Source organism: the organism of the source record quoted next, unplaced genomic scaffold (genome assembly GCF_019419815.1).
Source record: "Pyrus x bretschneideri cultivar Hongxiangsu unplaced genomic scaffold, Pyrus_bretschneideri_v1 Contig38, whole genome shotgun sequence".
Taxonomy (NCBI): domain Eukaryota; kingdom Viridiplantae; phylum Streptophyta; class Magnoliopsida; order Rosales; family Rosaceae; genus Pyrus; species Pyrus x bretschneideri.
Window position 1 is genome coordinate 1,916,113 of NW_025999701.1, and position 18,328 is coordinate 1,934,440.

At 39.6% G+C, this 18,328-nt stretch overlaps 2 protein-coding genes, 1 non-coding gene and 1 pseudogene across 3 annotated transcripts; 1 reads left to right on the forward strand and 3 right to left on the reverse strand.

The window, feature by feature from the left end:
- Window positions 1–3,380: 3,380 nt before the first annotated feature.
- Window positions 3,381–4,160, reverse strand: LOC125468451 (annotated as a pseudogene).
- Window positions 4,161–6,010: 1,850 nt separating this feature from the next.
- Window positions 6,011–6,082, reverse strand: TRNAM-CAU. The gene has a single exon. It is a non-coding gene; the product is annotated as a tRNA-Met (tRNA).
- Window positions 6,083–6,112: 30 nt separating this feature from the next.
- Window positions 6,113–8,272, forward strand: LOC103926606 (vacuolar protein sorting-associated protein 22 homolog 1). The gene is made up of 7 exons (XM_018652328.2): window positions 6,113–6,265; window positions 6,349–6,459; window positions 6,698–6,833; window positions 6,945–7,099; window positions 7,582–7,689; window positions 7,811–7,900; window positions 8,014–8,272. The coding sequence occupies exons 1-7, from the start codon at window positions 6,215–6,217 to the stop codon at window positions 8,113–8,115; spliced, it is 753 nt and encodes a 250-aa protein (XP_018507844.2). The 5' UTR covers window positions 6,113–6,214; the 3' UTR covers window positions 8,116–8,272.
- On the reverse strand, window positions 8,266–9,791 carry LOC103967035 (fatty acid desaturase 4, chloroplastic-like). The gene has a single exon (XM_009380279.3). The coding sequence runs from the start codon at window positions 9,536–9,538 to the stop codon at window positions 8,609–8,611; it is 930 nt and encodes a 309-aa protein (XP_009378554.1). The 5' UTR covers window positions 9,539–9,791; the 3' UTR covers window positions 8,266–8,608.
- Window positions 9,792–18,328: the final 8,537 nt, after the last annotated feature.

Sequence of the window (18,328 nt, forward strand, 5' to 3'; positions counted from 1 at the left end):
ACTAGTTTGAATGGGAAAGACAATCTTGTTCCTCAAGTAAAGGAGGAATTATTCAACTTAACAACAAATAAGCCTAAAAACCTGGAACTCTAAAGCCTAACCCTAACGGCTAGGAGACCCTAATAGTTTCATCATCCTCCCTTAAACTGAATGCCATTGTTATTCAGTTTACACCTGGATATTCACACATACCCAGTAAACCTCGCATCTTCAGAAATGCATCAAGCTTTAATGGCTTTGTCAGAACATCTGCAATTTGTTCTTGTGTAGAACAATGAATCAGTTCTAAGACTTCATCCCTGACAAGATCTCGAAGGAAATGAAATCTTACATCTATGTGCTTGCTGCGACCGTGCATCACCGGGTTCTTTGAGAGTTTAATTGTTGAAATATTATCACAGAACACTACCGTTGGATTGCTTTGCATTTGATTCAAGCACTTAAAAATCCTTCTTAACCACACAACTTGACATGCACTTGCAGCTGCGGCTATGAACTCAGCTTCAGTGGTAGAGAGCGTAACTACTGGTTGTTTCTTTGAAGACCAAGAAACAGCTCCTGAGCTCATTAAAAACACGTATCCTGAGGTGCTCTTCCTGTCATCCTGGTCACCAGCGTAATCGCTGTCAGTGTATCCCATGAGTTCTTCACTTCCTCCCTTTTTGTAGAACATCCCATAACCAACACTGCCTTTTATGTACCTCAAAGCTCTTTTTGCTGCTAGTAAATGAACCTTAGTAGGACGCTCCATGTACCTACTAATCAGACTAACAATGAACATCAAATCAGGACGTGTGGCAGTCAAATACATAAGGCTTCTCACCATCTGTTTGTAAAAGGTGCTGTCAATTTCAACTCCTCCTTCATCTTTCGTGAGCTTAAAGCCAGGAACCACTGGATTGTGCACTGAGTTGCACTGATCCATATTAAATCTTTCAAGAATCTCCTGAGCATATTTTCGCTGACAAATGAAGATACCATCTGTCCTTTGCAATACCTCAATTCCAAGAAAGTATCTCATTCTTCCGAGATCACTCATGTCAAACTCTTTCATCATGGATTTCTTAAACTCTTCGAACATTCCTTCATCGTTTCCAGTAAAGATAAGGTCATCAACATATAAGCACACAATTAAGATTTTACCTCCATCAGCAGTTTTAATGAACAAGGTGTGCTCGTATGGGCATTTGATAAAGCTTTCTTTGATGAAATATGCCTCAATGCGACTGTACCAGGCTCGGGGAGCCTGTTTGAGTCCGTACAATGCTTTTCTGAGTCGATAAACTTTGGACTCCTGTTCCTTCTGTTCATACCCTGGAGGCTGTTCTACGTAGACTTCTTCATTGATTTCCCCATGCAAAAAGGCTGACTTTACATCAAGTTGGTAAACCACCCAAGCTTTTTGAGCAGCAAGGGATATAACGATTCGAATAGTGTCTAGCCGTGCTACTGGTGCGAATACTTCAGCATAATCAATTCCATGTAGCTGGCAGTACCCCTTGGCAACTAACGTGCCTTGTACTTGTCCACTTCCCCATTTTCATTGAGCTTCGTCTTGAAAACCCACTTCACCCCTATAGTTTTTCCTCCTGGAGGCAGCACTGTTAGTTCCCACGTGTCGTTCTTTTCAATGGCTTGAATTTCTTGGTCCATAGCCTTTCTCCATTTTTCAGACTTTATAGCTTCTTCGAATGTAACAGGATCCCCATCAGTGAAGAAAGCTAAGTGTGCCAGGTTTGAGCCTTCTTCATCAGAGAGGCCTTGTCCGCTTTCGTAGTCTTGCATCCACACCGGTGGTCTTCTAGCTCGCATGTCACGAAGTGCACGTTCGTTATTAGGATTTGTGTTGTTACTTTCATCGGACTCGGGTCCAGTATCTCCAAGTTCTTCGTTTGCTTCGGACTCTTCTTCGCTTTCTTCATCTTCCTCGACTTCCACTTCTGTTGCTGTTTCATCCTCCCATTCGAGATCAGCCAGTATGAATGGTTTGTAGTCATCATCCCAACTCCACTGCTTATCTTCTTCAAACACCACGTCTCGACTAACAATTATCTTGGTTGAGAGAGGATCAAACAGTCTATATGCCTTGGATTCTTCACTTACACCCAATAATATGCATTTAACACTCTTGTCATCAAGTTTTACCCGTTTCTTATCAGGTACATGCACGTGAGAAATGCTTCCAAATACTCGAAAATGGTCCACTGATGGTTTGTGCCCGCTCCATGCCTCCTCAGGTGTTTTATTCTTCATGACAAGAGTGGGACATCGGTTTAGGACATGCATCGTCCAATTCACTGCCTCAGGCCAAAAAGTCTTGGGAATCTGCTTTGCTGCCAGCATGCTTCGCACCATATTCATAATGGTTCGATTCTTCCTTTCTGCGACCCCGTTTTGTTGGGGTGTATAGGCCGCCGTCAACTGTCTACGTATTCCATTCTCTGTGCAAAAATTGGTGAATTCCTGTGATGTGAATTTGCCCCCCCATCTGTTCTAAGACCCTGTATGTGTATTCCTGTTTCCTTCTCAACTTTTGCCTTGTATAGTTTGAATGTGGCAAATGCTTCTGACTTTTCCACCAAGAAGTAAACCTAGGTCTTTCTGCTGAAGTCATCGATGAAGGTGATGAGGTACCGTTTCTTGCTATTTGAACTCGAATTGATTGGTCCACATATGTCAGCGTGCACCAACTGGAGAATGTTGGAGGCTCTCCACGTGCTTTCTTTCGGAAATGGATCACGGTGTTGTCGTCCTACCAAACAGTTTTCACACACTCGTTGTGAGGCGTTAAACTTAGGTAACCCTACCACCATGTTCTTTTGTTGAAGCACTTTGAGTCCATTCCAGCTGAGATGTTTGTATCGACAGTGCCATAGTTCTGCTTGATCTGTGGTCAATGAGAAGCATTGTTGTTTCCTTGGGACATAATGAGCACGCACAGCAAACATCCTGTTATGTGTCATTGCAGTCTCCATGATTAAGCCTGTCTCGCTGTGGAAGATTTTGCATGTTCCACGTTGAATAAGTATTGCCAGCCCTTTTTCTTGTAACTGCCCAATGCTCAGCAGGTTGTTTCTTAAATCTGGTACGTAGAATACTTCTGTGATAACATGCACAAGTCCATTTACTTCCATTCGAATCTTACCCTTGCCTTGTACAGTAAGACTTGAATCATTCCCAAGCTTCACTGATTCTCGAAACCCAGTATCCAGATCCTGAAACATATTTTTGTTCCCACACATGTGGTTGCTGCACCCAGAGTCAAGGAACCAGATGTGTTCCACTGCAGCCTCATTGGTATCCACAAGAGCCATCAACAACATCTCCTCCTTTGCTTCTGCATAATTCACCGGTTGTTCCTTGGTTCGCTTAGGGCATTCCTATTGGAAGTGCCCTAGTCCATGACAGTTGTAGCACTCCAGGGTAGATTTGTCGAACCCAAACCTACCCCTTCCTCTCCCTCTTCCTCGATAAGTGCCTCGGCCTCCACCTCTTCCTCCTTACTGGGATCCATGAGTGATTTGAAGTGCTTGCTCATCGTCTACATGGCGACTGATCCGTTGTTCGTGCACCAAGAGGCTACTCTGTAGCTGATCTATGGACATGGTGTCTAGATCATTAGATTCCTCGATGGAGCACACAACGTAGTCATATTTTGAGGTCATAGATCTCAAAATCTTTTCAATGATCACAACATCTTCCATCCGCTCCCCATGCATTCTCATCTTGTTCGCTATGATGAGAGTTCGACTGAAATAGTCATTGACCGTCTCCCCAGCCTTCATATGTAGCACTTCAAACTCTTTACGAAGAGCCTGTAACTGAGCACGCTTGATACGTGCTGTTCCTTGATATTTTTGCTTCAAGGAATCCCAAATATCTTTTGCTGTATCTTTCTTCAGGATGGTCTCCAAGATCGACCGATCAATGGCTTGGAACAAATAGTTCTTAGCCTTGAGATCCTTCAACTTCTGATCCTCATAGCTCTTCTTCTGTGTCTCACTAAGATCTGAACCTTCTGCTGCAGCAGTAATCCCTGTCTCTACCAGGTTCCAATACTCCTTGGAACGCAGGAAATTCTCCATCAACATACTCCAATGATCATAGTGACCATCAAGCTTTGGAATAGCAGGTTGCACAAAACTACTCTCGCCCGCCATATCTTTGTTTCTTCACTCTAGTACCTGAGTCGCAAGTTTTGATCAGGCCCCGTGATGGGGCTCTGATACCAGATGTTGAAACCGAGTGGATAGCTGAAAGCTTGTGCAAAGTATGACTACTCAAAAGCTGGGAGAATTCTTATTGAACTGAACAACCTTTTTGGCTATTTAAAATAGCCTTACACTTGCGAAAGAAAGGAAATAACCACCCATGATTTTACAGGACCTACAATCGTGGGCATGACTAGTTTGAATGGGAAAGACAATCTTGTTCCTCAAGTAAAGGAGGAATTATTCAACTTAACAACAAATAAGCCTAAAAACATGGAACTCTAAAGCCTAACCCTAACGGCTAGGAGACCCTAATAGTTTCATCATAGCCGGACAATCCAAACAAACCTACCCGATTTTCCCCTCCTACTGAAGGCTTTAGCCGAGAGAAAGAACACCAGTAGGACCTACTATTTGCATCGGGATAACTCGGATTTCGGTGAGTATGCCAAGCTTGTTAATCGTTTTGCTTACGATCAAGAACCTATCGTCTGTGAAAATTTTACTATTCAAGCTAGGTTTTTCGACATGATCGGGACTTGTAACGGCCTCGTATGCCTTGTTTCAAATGCTAACTATTTTGACTGCAAAGCAATCGTAATTTGGAACCCTAGTGTTGGAAAGTTTGTGGTTTTGCGAGGCCTAGCGTTACCCTAGCCAGGCTGGATTCAACTAAACGTGTAGCAAGTTATGTCTTTTCCTATGACTCGTGTGACAATGACTACAAAGTTTTGAGAACTATAAGTCATTTGAGTGGACCTACCGAAGTTGAGGTTTGGTCGTTAGCCAATTCCTCTTGGAGAAGTGTGAGTTTCATCGAAGGTTTTGCTTCGTTCCACGAACCTGCTTTCATCAATGGTCCGTTCCATTGGACTCAGCGTTACGTGAACCTTGCGTTCTTTGTAGTCGAATCTGTAAGGCAGAACGGATATGATTATCACATGTAGGTGATGACAGAGTATGGCGTGGTGGAATCGTGGACTAAATTGTAAACTGTTTGCCTGCAGAACATGATACAGAGAAGCCGTTTATTTCTCAAAAGAGTGGTGAATTAGTGCTCAAAATGGTCGATGGCCGGGTCATATGGTCGACCCTGAGACCGGACAAGCTAAATAGTTTAGAAAAGATGGATGTGGCATGTGAGTACTACTTCATGGATTCTCATATAGAGAGTCTCGTCTTACTTGACCAACCGAATGTAATTTCGTACTGAGGATCAAGCAAGAAGTAAGCTTATAGAAATGTGCCTTCAAATGCATATTTCCAACATGCAGTGGTGAAATTTAATTAGTTTTCAGTCGTGGATTGAATTTCCCGTTTTCATGGACGTACAGTTTACGCTTTTAATTGGTGTCACCAAAATCTACTATGGGCATGCTGGTTTGCTTTTTCACGCATTCATATGTTGGTTTGCTTCACGCATTCATATGTGTGGCATTTACACCATATTTCATAATAATAATAACCATACCTAATTTTATGCATACACATAATTTAGTTTGCGAAATAATTTGTGCACGCCTGTTTTCTCTATATACTGTTTATCTATATCTTGTTAACTCTTATTTGTGTCGGAGAAAAAAAGTCTCTCTTTCTTCAAGTCTGTCAATATTTGTAACTTAAGTTGAAATTGTTAATTTAAAAAAAATAAAGGCCAAACTGTTACTAAACTGTCATATAAAAGGCTCTTAACAACTTCTTTCTTACTCTCTAGAGTTTAGAGTTTCTGCAAATCGGCAATGGCCCGTTAATTACGCTCAATCGACGGAAAAAAAAATAATAAAAAATTGAATGGAATATATCAGAGCCAGGTTTCGATCCTGGGACCTGTGGGTTATGGGCCCACCACGCTTCCGCTGCGCCACTCTGATCGTTGACGAAGTAACTCCCAACAATATATTTAAACAAATTTTAGGTTACTAAGTTATTGCTTGTGAGTTGGCTTTCCGTACTACTTTCCTCTTCTCAGCTCCACTGAAGCGGGTCGCGGAAGAAGAAGAACCATGAGGAGGAGACCTGGAATCGGCGGCTTGCAGACCGCTGCCGCCGCTAGGGTTTGTGATTTTTCTTCTTCTCCTTCTTTGATTGCGGCCACTTGTTACCGAGTTCAATTATCCAATCCTTGCTTTTCTTGCAGGACCAATATCGTCAGCTGGGCGAGAATGTTGCCAAGATCAGAACCGATCTCATGAAGGAGCAGCTCACCACTTTCCGAACCCAGTTGGAAGATTTCGCTCGAAAGCACAAGGTCCCATTTTTCTTCTCAATCAATCACTTTCAATACCAAATTAAGTCAAAATTTTTATATTGTATTCGATTTACATTGGCTATTTGGCAAATGTTGGACTGCCCAGGCAGATAGGCCTTCTTTTTGATCCATTGTGTCTCGGGTTCAAACCCTCTCCCCTCTCCTTAGTGTAGCTTAGAGTAGTAATATCGCTTCAAGATAAATAATTTATATTGACTGTTTGATACGCATGGTGCAGAATGACATTCGAAAGAACCCAGCTTTCAGATCACAATTTCATAACATGTGCACCAAGGTAGGAGTAGATCCATTGGCATCCAATAAGGGCTTTTGGGCAGAGCTTTTGGGGATTGGTGATTTCTACTATGAACTTGGTTGGTATCCGTCTCCTTAATCTCTTTGTATATCTTTGATTGGGTGTGAATTGTTATGGTTGCTTCGGATATGTAAGTGTGTTCTAAAAGGGAGCGGATTTGGTTAGACAGGGGTGCAAATTGTTGACATTTGCTTGGCAACAAGACCCCACAATGGGGGTTTGATCAACCTGCAGGAACTATGCGGTCTGCTTCGTCAGAGGCGGAAGAGTGATCGCGAAGCTGTTTCCGAGGATGATTGCCTGCGTGCTATAAGCAAGCTCAAGGTTATGTGGCTTAGCTTGTCCTTGCATAACATAGGGGAATAAGTTTTCTTACCAGGGTTGATGACAATAGCAATTGTTCGAGTATAATCTCATTTTAAAGTAGAGTTAGCTTTAAGTTTGTTACTGCAGCTGTAAGTAATCGGTGGTGCTGTTTAGTCAGAATTGGTTTGTTGTGAGATTAGGTACATTTAGCAGTACGTTACTGATAGCTATATGATACCCTTTCCTCTGTATCGCAATTCATTCAGTACATGTCAAAGTTTACAATTCCTTCTTTCTAATAGGAAATAATATTTTTGACCTTCAGATATTCAAACTCTGTATTTCATGATCTGTTATCATGCTATCGACTCTTAAGAATTTCATGTACTTTCCCTTAAGCAGTTCATCGTATCATATCCCTGCAGTAGGCAGCACCATACTAGCATGATTATAGCTTAGTGAAGCATTGCATTGCACTCACATCTGTTACTTGATTCCAGGTATTGGGTAATGGTTATGAGGTCATTTCTATTGGAAAGAGAAAGCTCGTTCGTTCCGTTCCAACTGAGTTGAACAAAGACCATAATGAAATTCTAGAGCTAGCCCAGGTTCCAATTTTTGTTTTATCGTCCTCCTAACTTCACCTGGAATAACAGTTTCAATAATCTTAATTTTCTTTTTATCGTCTAGATTGATGTTTACGGTTATGTTCTGCTTCTGTTCTCTTAGGCTAAAGGCTTTGTGACTGTTGTTGAGGTGGAGAGACGGCTATCTTGGACCACTGGCCGTGCAATCGATGCCCTTGACACTTTATTAGATGTAAGTTGATGACATTTACTAATCGACTCATTTAGGATCCTCTCTTTCCCTTTGGTCTATTTTAAATGTATAGTAGGATTCCCTTGGCTTAATAAAACCATTGATTTTCTCAGGAGGGTCTTGCAATGATTGATGATGGTCACAAAGATGGTGTCCGCCGATATTGGTTTCCCTGTGTATCCTCCATCTCCACTCCAGTAGGAGCCGAAGGTTAACAAACACAAGATTTCTCAACATACTGAAGTTCGAAGGGTTAAATGTGCATACCCAAAGATTGCTGATTTCTGTATTTTCCGTTTGTAACACTAGTTGGTTCAACAGTGCTGCTGGACAATGTATTTCATCGTATAAAGAAGACGTTTGCGTTTGAAAGTGCGTATTTTCTTGGTACATGAATATTGAACTAGATGAAGCTGATACAATAGCTGGTGATCATATACAGACATCACCTAATCTTTTGAAAGAAATACTGCAGTGAGTAAATAATATTGTGAACCGAAGAAATGGTGGGTAATCGATTAAGGGAAGGTTTTCTGCACTCCCCTATTCACCTCCAACACGCCGTTGTTTAGTTCCGTCCATTGTTTCTTCCTTGATTTATTCAATACAATGGCTAGAGAAAACAGAGGAGAGTTGGACGTAAAAATGTGAGTGCGGAAATCACCCATTTAATTAAAATCCCCAAAAGAATGTAAAGGTAAAAAAGGTTCATTGGCCTTGAAGTTGTGAAGCAGTCTCAGTTTCTTCAATCCATTCAGAGCTAGGTTCACTCCAAGACCTGGGTCTTAACCCTAACTTAAAAAATAAGACCATCTCCAATGCCTCGAAAACCTTCTGCTGGTCCAAAAGCTCGTTCCAAACCCCACTCACAATGCAGTAATTGTTGTTGTAAGGCTGCCGGTGGTGTGCCGCATGTTGCGGCCGCGATACCAAGACGCCTAAATCTTGCAAGGCCACCACAACTGGCGGCAGGCGGCTCTTGGTGCCGTGTGCCCAAGCATGAAACTGTTGGCTAAACATAATGGAGCCAGAGCACACTGCAACAAACCCATTAACTACTGGATCATCACACACTAGGTCTATAGGAAGCACAAAGAAAGTCACCACACGAGCTAGGGCATGTAAGTTGTTGGCAAATTGGCGCCTAGTGATCGTCCAAGGCCACTTGTGATGGCCTTGGAACGCTTCGATCTGGGGACCAAAAATTGGAGTCGAGGCCCCACCATAATTGTCAATGCCCCAATGGTACACTCCAGACCCGAGGTCTGCCAGCACATACCCAACCAAGCCTGCCAAAAAGGGCTCGAGCCATATGTGTGAATCAGCTGCACAAGTTACGGACTTGGCTAGAGAAACTAGGACTGTTGTGCACCCACTAGCCACCCATGCACGGTGAGACCATGTGGATAGCAAACTTGGGTCATTAGGTTGAGGAGGACGGATGGTGGTGTCTGTGAGTAGGGCGGGTGAGGGCTCTAACAGTTGCAGTGGTGGTTTGAGGACTAGCTTTTCAGGGGCGGGGTTCGCCTTGGTGGTGGAGGCGGAGCAATGCACGCTAGTGCGGAGGATTGGAGAGTGGGATGTGTGGAGTTGGTTTATGGGACTTGGGAGGAACTTGGTTTGGGTTAAGATAGCCATTGGAGGGTGCTAATGAAAGACAGTATAAGTGGCTAACTGGAGGCAATATATGTATATTTGTCAAGTTTGGAGTAGTGGTTGGGAACGAAGGAGGTGGTTCTTGTGGTGGTGAGAAGCTGTGGAGAAATGTTGTGGTAGGCAGAGGGTAGCGTGGGTTTATCAACTCCTCAACCTCCTTGTTGTGAATGAATTTTTCACGAACAACGTTCTTTTGGACTTAAAATGTCACCCTCCCCAATATAAACATCAAATATTAGTCTCATGATTTCCTTCATTTTTTTTTTTTTTAATACATGTATAGAATGTATCTCACCACATATTGATGGTAGACTGATTTTCTTACTTATACAGTCCCAGTACCACATGAAATGGTAGCGTACTTGTGGCTCTTAAGGCAAATAGTACATTGACGTAGAGTTGGTGACCTAAAAAATGCATCTCGTGGGAGTTTGGATTCGGGTTGGGGGTTCCAAACCTTTGCTTGCGTTCCATTAGACTAACTCCTTGAGGTTTCCTTTATCATTTTAATCTTCATGCACTCAAACATGTTATATTATTAAGATTTAATTTGTATTTCTATAGAAATAAAAAGCAATGAATTTAAATGGTGTATTTAAATGCAAAAGTTCAATTAACTTGTAGCTCAAGTAATTAAAAATCCGAAGTATTGGCAGCTTGGAAACACCTCATTAACAAGAGAGCATCATTATCTTCTTATTAATGGTGATCAATTTGAAAACTCATGTCATGCTTTTCACACAGCTCGAGCTACCTTTGACATATGACAGATTACAGATTACAGACGTGGAAACATCTAAGTCTTACATATGACAGATTACCGACGTGGAATCATCTAAGCCGTTGGATTGGTTTGACCGAAGGGACGAGTGCGAAGGAAGAAAAACCCAGTCCTTTTAATTGTGCGGGGGCTCATAAGACCAACTCCAATGGTGGGCTAAAAGCCAAATTACCCCCCAAAATTTCCCCCCAAACGCACTCCAACCCAAGGGGAAATTTTGAGCTAAATGCTAAATGCTAAACCAATGCCAAATTCCCCCCGAAATTTAGCCCAGAAATCGGGGTGGACTCTAGCTAATATTTATCGGAATTTAAATTTTTTTAGATTAAAATGTACATAAAATTAATTTACGATAGTCTACATATTTATTTTTTTTAAAAAAATTAATTTAACAAAAAAAAAGCCTAAATTCATTCTTTAATAATCCCGGGCTAAAATTTTAGGGTAGAATGATTGGAGTAGAAAAGCTGTTTTTGGGCTAAAAGCTAAATTTTTCGGGCTAAAAAATTTGACTTTTAGCCCAACCATTGGAGATGGTCTAAGTGTGGAGTTTTTTTTTTTTTTTTTTTTTATTTTATTTATTTATTTTTTTTTATTTTTTTATTTATTTAATTTTTTTTTTTATTTTTTTATTTTTTACAATCAGAGTGGTGCAACGAAAGCATAATGTCCATAACCCGCCGGTCCCAAAATGAATTGGTCACTAAAAAATGTACTTTGTTTGGCAATCTTTTTAATCGTTATCACTTATCAATGAAAAATCACTATTGCTTCTCGTAAAAAACCAAGAACAAAGATGGTATTTTAATTGCGTGGTGGCTCATAACTCTCACCTCATAAGCAAAGCACTTGAGATGTGGTGGTGGTCCTTTTCTCCTCGTTGAGAAGCTTCTTGCAAATTAAAGGATTGCTAGTAAATGATAAGGACACACTTGGCATGCAGTTGGCGTCGGATATTCGTTTCCTCAAAAGCATCTACAACTAGCATGATTCTCCAATTAGATCACCTTTTATACGGCATCGTTCAAATGAAAATTCATGTCAATATATACTAATTGCTCATCAATTTTAGAATTAAAAAGAATTAATTGCTCATCATTTAGAATTAAAAAAATTAGAGCATTTGGTTCTTGAATTTTGGCCTAATTGAAGCTTTGATCATTAAACTAAAAATTCAAATCTTCTAGCTAGAAAATGCGATATGAGACAGGTGTTCAGATGGTTTTCTAAGATTCACAAAATGAAAATACTATTATAAATTTCATCCAAGATTCCAAAATAAAAAAAGTTTATAAGGCAAAACAATTGATGAAAATTCTAAAAGAGCTATAGTTCATTTGAGTAGAATAATTATAAATTCATCCTAAATAAGAGTTTAAAAGGTAAAACATGGATGAAAATTCTAAAAGAGTAACCTAAGAACTACTACTACACATTGTAATAAGTTTATGGACCAATATTCATAGAATTTTAGTTTAGGGATACAAACTCCAATTAGACTAAAATATATAGACCACTGCTCCAATTGTGACATCCCACATTGCCCAAGGGAGTGATCCTTATATGTATATTCCCATCCCTACCTAGCACGAGGCCTTTTGGAAGCTCACTGGCTTTGGGTTCAATGGGAACTCCGAAGTTAAGCGAGTAGCACACGAGAGCACTCCCATGATGGGTGACCCACTGGGAAGTTCTCATGTGAGTTCCCAAAAACTAAACTGTGAGGGAATGGTAAGCCTAAAGCGGACAATATCGTGCTATGGTGGTGGAACGGGCCCGGGAAGTGCTCCGCCTCCGACCGGAATGTGACAATTTGGTATCAAAGCCTAACCCTGGTCGCGTGTGTGCCAACGAGGACGTCGGGCCCCTAAGGGGGGTGGATTGTGACATCCCACATCACCCAGGGGAGTGATCCTTATATGTATATTCCCATCTCTACCTAGTACGAGGCCTTTTGGGAGCTCACTGGCTTCGGGTTCCATGGAAACTCCGAAGTTAAGCGAGTAGCGCACGAGAGCATTCCCATGATGGGTGACCCACTGGAAAGTTCTCATGTGAGTTCCCAGAAACAAAACCGTGAGGGAATGGTAAGCCTAAAGCGGACAATATCCTGCTACGGTGGGGGAGCGGGCCTGGAAAGTGATTCGCCCCCGGCCAGGATGTGACACCAATTATCTTTTAAAATTAAATTAAATTTGTAGAAGAATAATGGATTTCCTAAACAAGGCAATATTATTGATGTTCCAAACTATGACGTTGAGCTGAATGCAAAAACAGAAACTTTTGTGCGTGTCGTGGATTTGAAAAGTTTTAAGTAAACACCATAAACAAGACACTACACAATCGAACTTTTGCGAAGATTGATGATAGGTTTTTTAGTACCTACTAAAAGAAGGTTAAAATCACACAAATATTTGCAAGAGTACTCAGATGTTATTGTATAGATGCTCATGCAAGGTCGTTCTCCACAAGGACTATTTAAATAATATATGTAAAAATAATTCCTAATTAACTACCTAAAATTAAAAATTTAGAAATATGATTTGGAAATTGGGTAATATTAAAAACGAATTTCAATTAAAAACAACTAATAAATTCAGTCAAAATTAATATGATAAAAGAAAAGAGTTTTTAAATACCAATTTATAAAAGCACTAGGGTTCGACCAGCACCTAGCAATCCTATGTATTTTTACCAATTACTTATGATCTACACATGCTGCTTTAAATGTTAGGTTTTCCTAATGTATATTCTACTTGGAACCTTCAACATAGAATGTATATCTAACATGCAATATGTCCGAACGTTCAGATCAAATATGAACATGAGAGACTCATTATGTTTTGTGAAAGCCCTTTGAAAAACCATGCAACCTTCTAGACGTGGTGTTCATCTTAAGCAAGATTACATTTATCAATCACAAGAAGCCAGCGTCAATTTCAGGGGACCTTCCGACCAAATTTGTATCAAATTACTTTTCTAAATATCATAATGGTGATTAGGCATTAAGACAATTAGATAGTTCAAGCATAGTGATTAATAATTCAAAGCACTATGTTTTAGAATTAAAAATAAATTAAAAAGAATTAATTGCTCATCATGTAGAATTAAAAAGAATTAATTGCTCATCATGTAGAATTAAAAAAAATTAAAAAGAATTAAAAAGCATTTTTAAAATTGCTGCCTGCTTCAATTTTAGAATTAAAAAGAATTAATTGCTCATCATGTAGAATTAAAAAGAATTAGAGACTTGAATTTTGGCCTAACTGAAGCTTTGATCATTAAACTAAAAATTCAAATCTTCTGGTTAGAAAATGTGAAATGATATAGGTGCTTAAGTGGCGTTTTAGGATTCACAAAATGAAAATATTATTAAGAAATTTCATCCAAGATTCCAAAATAAAAGTTTAAAAGGCAAAACAATGGATGAATATTCTAAAAGAGTTACAGTTCATTTGAGTAGCATAATTATAAATTCACCCTAAATAAGAGTTTAAAAGGTAAAACAGGGATGAAAATTCTAAAAGAGTAACCTAAGAACTACTACTACACATTGTAATAAGTTCATGACCAATATTCATGGAAATTTAATTTAGAGATACAAACTCCAATTAGACTAATATATATATACCACTACTGCAATTATCTCTTAAAATTAAATTAAATTTGCAGAAGAATAATGGATTTCCTAAACAAAGCAATATTATTGATGTTCCAAACTATGATGTTGGAGAAATTTTTCCATTGTCCGGGCTCATTAGCTGACCTGGAGTTCCATCCATAATGACTTGACACCTGTAAATATTTTTCATAGAACACGCTGTTTAAGAATTAAAAAATAAAACATATTGGGGTTTGGGCCCCACTAGTCTCTTCTTCCTCTCTCCCTTTTTTAGGAAAGGCCTTTTCATCACTATAGCACCAACCTTCTCTCTTCCCTGTCCATCCCCGTCTCTATGCACACTGCCAAGCAAGCAATCTCCGACCAAAACGTCACCACCACCTGCATCTGAATGTCCTCTACTGCCACCACTAAGATCACCCACTCGATGTTGATGCCCTTCGCCCAACAACAACATCATGCCCACCACTATGAACACCCACCCAAAACTCCAGTCTTTATCACCCAACTAAAGTATGAATTTGATACCATCTTCTTCTTCTATAGTCTTTCCCAACTGAAATATGATTTTAAAAGAGATGGCATAAAAATTTTGAAATTAATTGTTGAGTTATAATTTTGAATAATGTAAATGCAAAAATCTTGGATGTTTTCGTCAGAGATTGCTTGGTTGCCGGTGTGCATGGAAACGGCAAAAGGAGAGGAAGAGAGAAGGCTGGCTGGTGTTGAATTCATAAAATGCCTTTCACTTTCCCGAAGAAGGGAGATAGGAAGGAGTGAGTCCAAATCCCAATATGTTTTTTTTTCTAATCTTTAAACGGTGGGTTGGTGTTAAAATGTGTATAGGTGCCAATTCAAGATTGGTGGAACTCCAGGTCAGCTAATGAGTTGGGAACCTGGAAAAATTTCTCATGACGTTGAGCTGAATGCAAAAACATAAACTTTTGTACGTGTCGTGGATTTAAAAAGTTTTAGCTAAACACTGTAAACAAGACATTGCTCAATCTGCGAAGATTGATGATAGGATTTTTAGTACCTACGAAAAGAATATTAAGATCACACAAAATACTTGCTAGAGTACAAGAATGTTGTAGTATAGACACTTATGGAAGGTCATTCTCCACAAGGACTATTTAAATAATATATGTACAAACAATTCCTGATTAACTACATACAAACAATTCCTAATTAACTACTTAAAACTAAAAATTTAGAACTATGATTTGGAAATTGCGTAATATTAAAAACAAATTTTAATTAAAAACAAATAATAAATTCAGCCAAAATTAATACAATAAAAGAAAAGAGCTTTTAAATATCAATTTATAAAAGCACTAGGGTTCCGCCAGCACCTAGCAATCCGATGTATTTTTACCAATTACTTATGATATACAAATGCCACTTTGAATGTTAGGTTTTCCTAATATATATATGCTACTTGGAATCTCCAAATAGAATGTATATTTAACATGCAATCCATCCGGACGTTCGGATCAAATATGAACATGAGAGACTCATTATGTTTTGTGAAATCCTTTTGAAAAACCATGCAACCCTTAAGACGTAGTGTTCATCTTAAGTGAGATTACAATTATTAACCACAGGAAGCCAGCATCAATTTCAGGGAACCTTCCGACCAAACTTGCATCAAATTACTTTTCTAAAGATCCTAATGGTGATCAAGCATTAAGATAATTAAATAGTTTAAGCACAGTGATTAATAATTCAAAGCATACATGCAATCAATCATAAGCAATCAAATAAAAATTACACATTCATGTTAAGGCTTAAGGCTTCGCCTTAGCAAAACGGATTAGTTATGCATATTTATAATTAAAATCAAAGAAAATATTATTATGAAGAAAAAGATTGAAAACATCTCAAACTAAAAGTCTGAAAATCTTCAAGAGCCCTAGCCAATTTCCTGTCTCCAAAGTCGCATGAAAGAAGAAGTAAAAACTAGGGTTGACCAAGCTTTATGACCCGGCCCCGGATGACGACTCTAGTTAAGAAGAAGAGGTGATCTCGGTACCAGGTTGCGATACAGGGCCGAGAAGCCCAAGGCCGAAGAAAAGCCCAAGGGGCTAGAAATTGAGAATTTACATGTCAACTACATAATTTAAAATAAAAATTAATAATTGGTTTAGGATTTTAATACTCACATCTTTATTAAACTCCTAACTAATTTTCAATTCAAAACATTTCCCAAAAAAAAGAAAAAAAAAAGAGTAAGTTTGTACCCCTTAATTTTTTATAAAAAGGTTTTCAAATTTTTAATCTTATATTACCCATTCATGTAACTTTTCAAAATTTTAATCTTAAAATGTACCCATCCTGACACTTAGTACTACAATCTAGTATTATTCCTCTTCACTTATAAGTGAGAGGTATTAGGTTCGATTCTCGCTAAAGGCTTTGAACCACTATTATTAGCCTATTGTGAGGCAAAACCCACCCCCTCCCTCATAGTGTAGATAATATCGTTTGTTAAAAAAAATGTACCTATTCTTAAATATACCAGTTTGTTGTATGTAAAATGTACCTTTATATATATATTATATATATAATCTATTCAATTTTTTCTAATCCATTTTTAAACTTATATGGGTACATTCTTTTCCTTGATTTGAGAATGTATCCATGTCAAATTTAATCAAAGAAATTTACTAATGTTATTAAGCCTAATATCTATTATTTTTTGTATGATTTTGAAGAATGTACCTATATTTTGGTACAATAATTTTTTTTGTTAATTTTGATGAATGTACCATGTTTACACACACACACACACACACACACACACACACACACAATATTGAAGTGTATAATTTTTGTTTTAGTATTTAATTTTAATCCCACAAATTATAGTTTTTTTTTTAAATTTAAAATCTCATTAATATAAACAACTATAAATTTTTAATTTATAATTTAAAAAATATAGTAACTACATAGAAATACATTATCACATTAATTAAAGAGATTTCGATAAAAAATTGAAAACCAACAAAGTTTCAGTTAAAGAATATTAATAATTAGGGACCGCATCTAAAATGTCCCTAATAAAATATACTAGAAAATAAAGACACACAATATATTGAAGTGTATAATTTTTGTTTTAGTATTTAATTTTAATCCCACAAATTATAGGTTTTTTTGTCACATCCCAACCCTCAGCTCCAGTGATATTGTCCGCTTTGGCATTCCCTGCCCGCAGACAGAGCTACCGCACGGTTTTGTTCCTGCGGACCGGTACTCAGCCGTAGCCAGCGCCTGCCCTCCCCTCAGGGAGTCCGCAAAAGGCCTCACTGAAACTTAAGGTTGGCAATGGATATATAAGGCCCAAAGACCACGCCCTCACGGGCGATGTGGGATACACTCAGCTCCAGTGATATTGTCCGCTTTGGCATTCCCTGCCCGCAGACAGAGCTACCGCACGGTTTTGTTCCTGCGGACCGGTACTCAGCCGTAGCCAGCGCCTGCCCTCCCCTCAGGGAGTCCGCAAAAGGCCTCACTGAAACTTAAGGTTGGCAATGGATATATAAGGCCCAAAGACCACGCCCTCACGGGCGATGTGGGATACTACCCAACCCTCAGCTCCAGTGATATTGTCCGCTTTGGCATTCCCTGCCCGCAGACAGAGCTACCGCACGGTTTTGTTCCTGCGGACCGGTACTCAGCCGTAGCCAGCGCCTGCCCTCCCCTCAGGGAGTCCGCAAAAGGCCTCACTGAAACTTAAGGTTGGCAATGGATATATAAGGCCCAAAGACCACGCCCTCACGGGCGATGTGGGATACTACAATCCACCCCCCTTAGGGAGCCCGACGTCCTCGTCGGCACACCACGACCGTGAGTCTGGCTCTGATACCAAATTGTCACATTCCAGCCCTCCCTCGCAGTGATATTGTCCGCTTTAGCATTCCCCCTCTGGACTAGGTCGCAGCAGAGGGCTACCTCACGGTTTTGTCTTTGCAAGCCGCAGCTCCAAAAGGCCTCACTGAAAGGTACATGCTGGCAATGGATATATAAGGCCCAAAGACCACGCCCTCACGGGCGATGTGGGATACTACAATCCACCCCCCTTAGGGAGCCCGACGTCCTCGTCGGCACACCACGACCGTGAGTCTGGCTCTGATACCAAATTGTCACATTCCAGCCCTCCCTCGCAGTGATATTGTCCGCTTTAGCATTCCCCCTCTGGACTAGGTCGCAGCAGAGGGCTACCTCACGGTTTTGTCTTTGCAAGCCGCAGCTCCAAAAGGCCTCACTGAAAGGTACATGCTGGCAATGGATATATAAGGCCCAAAGACCACGCCCTCACGGGCGATGTGGGATACTACATTTTTTTTAATATAAAATCTCATTAATATAA

Coding starts and splice junctions, on each gene's coding strand:
- LOC103926606 (XM_018652328.2), top strand. CDS start 6,215: ATGAGGAGGAGACCTGGAATCGGCGGCTTGCAGACCGCTGCCGCCGCT. Junction 6,460..6,697: donor ATTTCGCTCGAAAGCACAAG/GTCCCATTTTTC, acceptor CGCATGGTGCAG/AATGACATTCGAAAGAACCC. Junction 6,834..6,944: donor TGATTTCTACTATGAACTTG/GTTGGTATCCGT, acceptor TTGGTTAGACAG/GGGTGCAAATTGTTGACATT.
- LOC103967035 (XM_009380279.3), bottom strand. CDS start 9,538: ATGGCTATCTTAACCCAAACCAAGTTCCTCCCAAGTCCCATAAACCAA.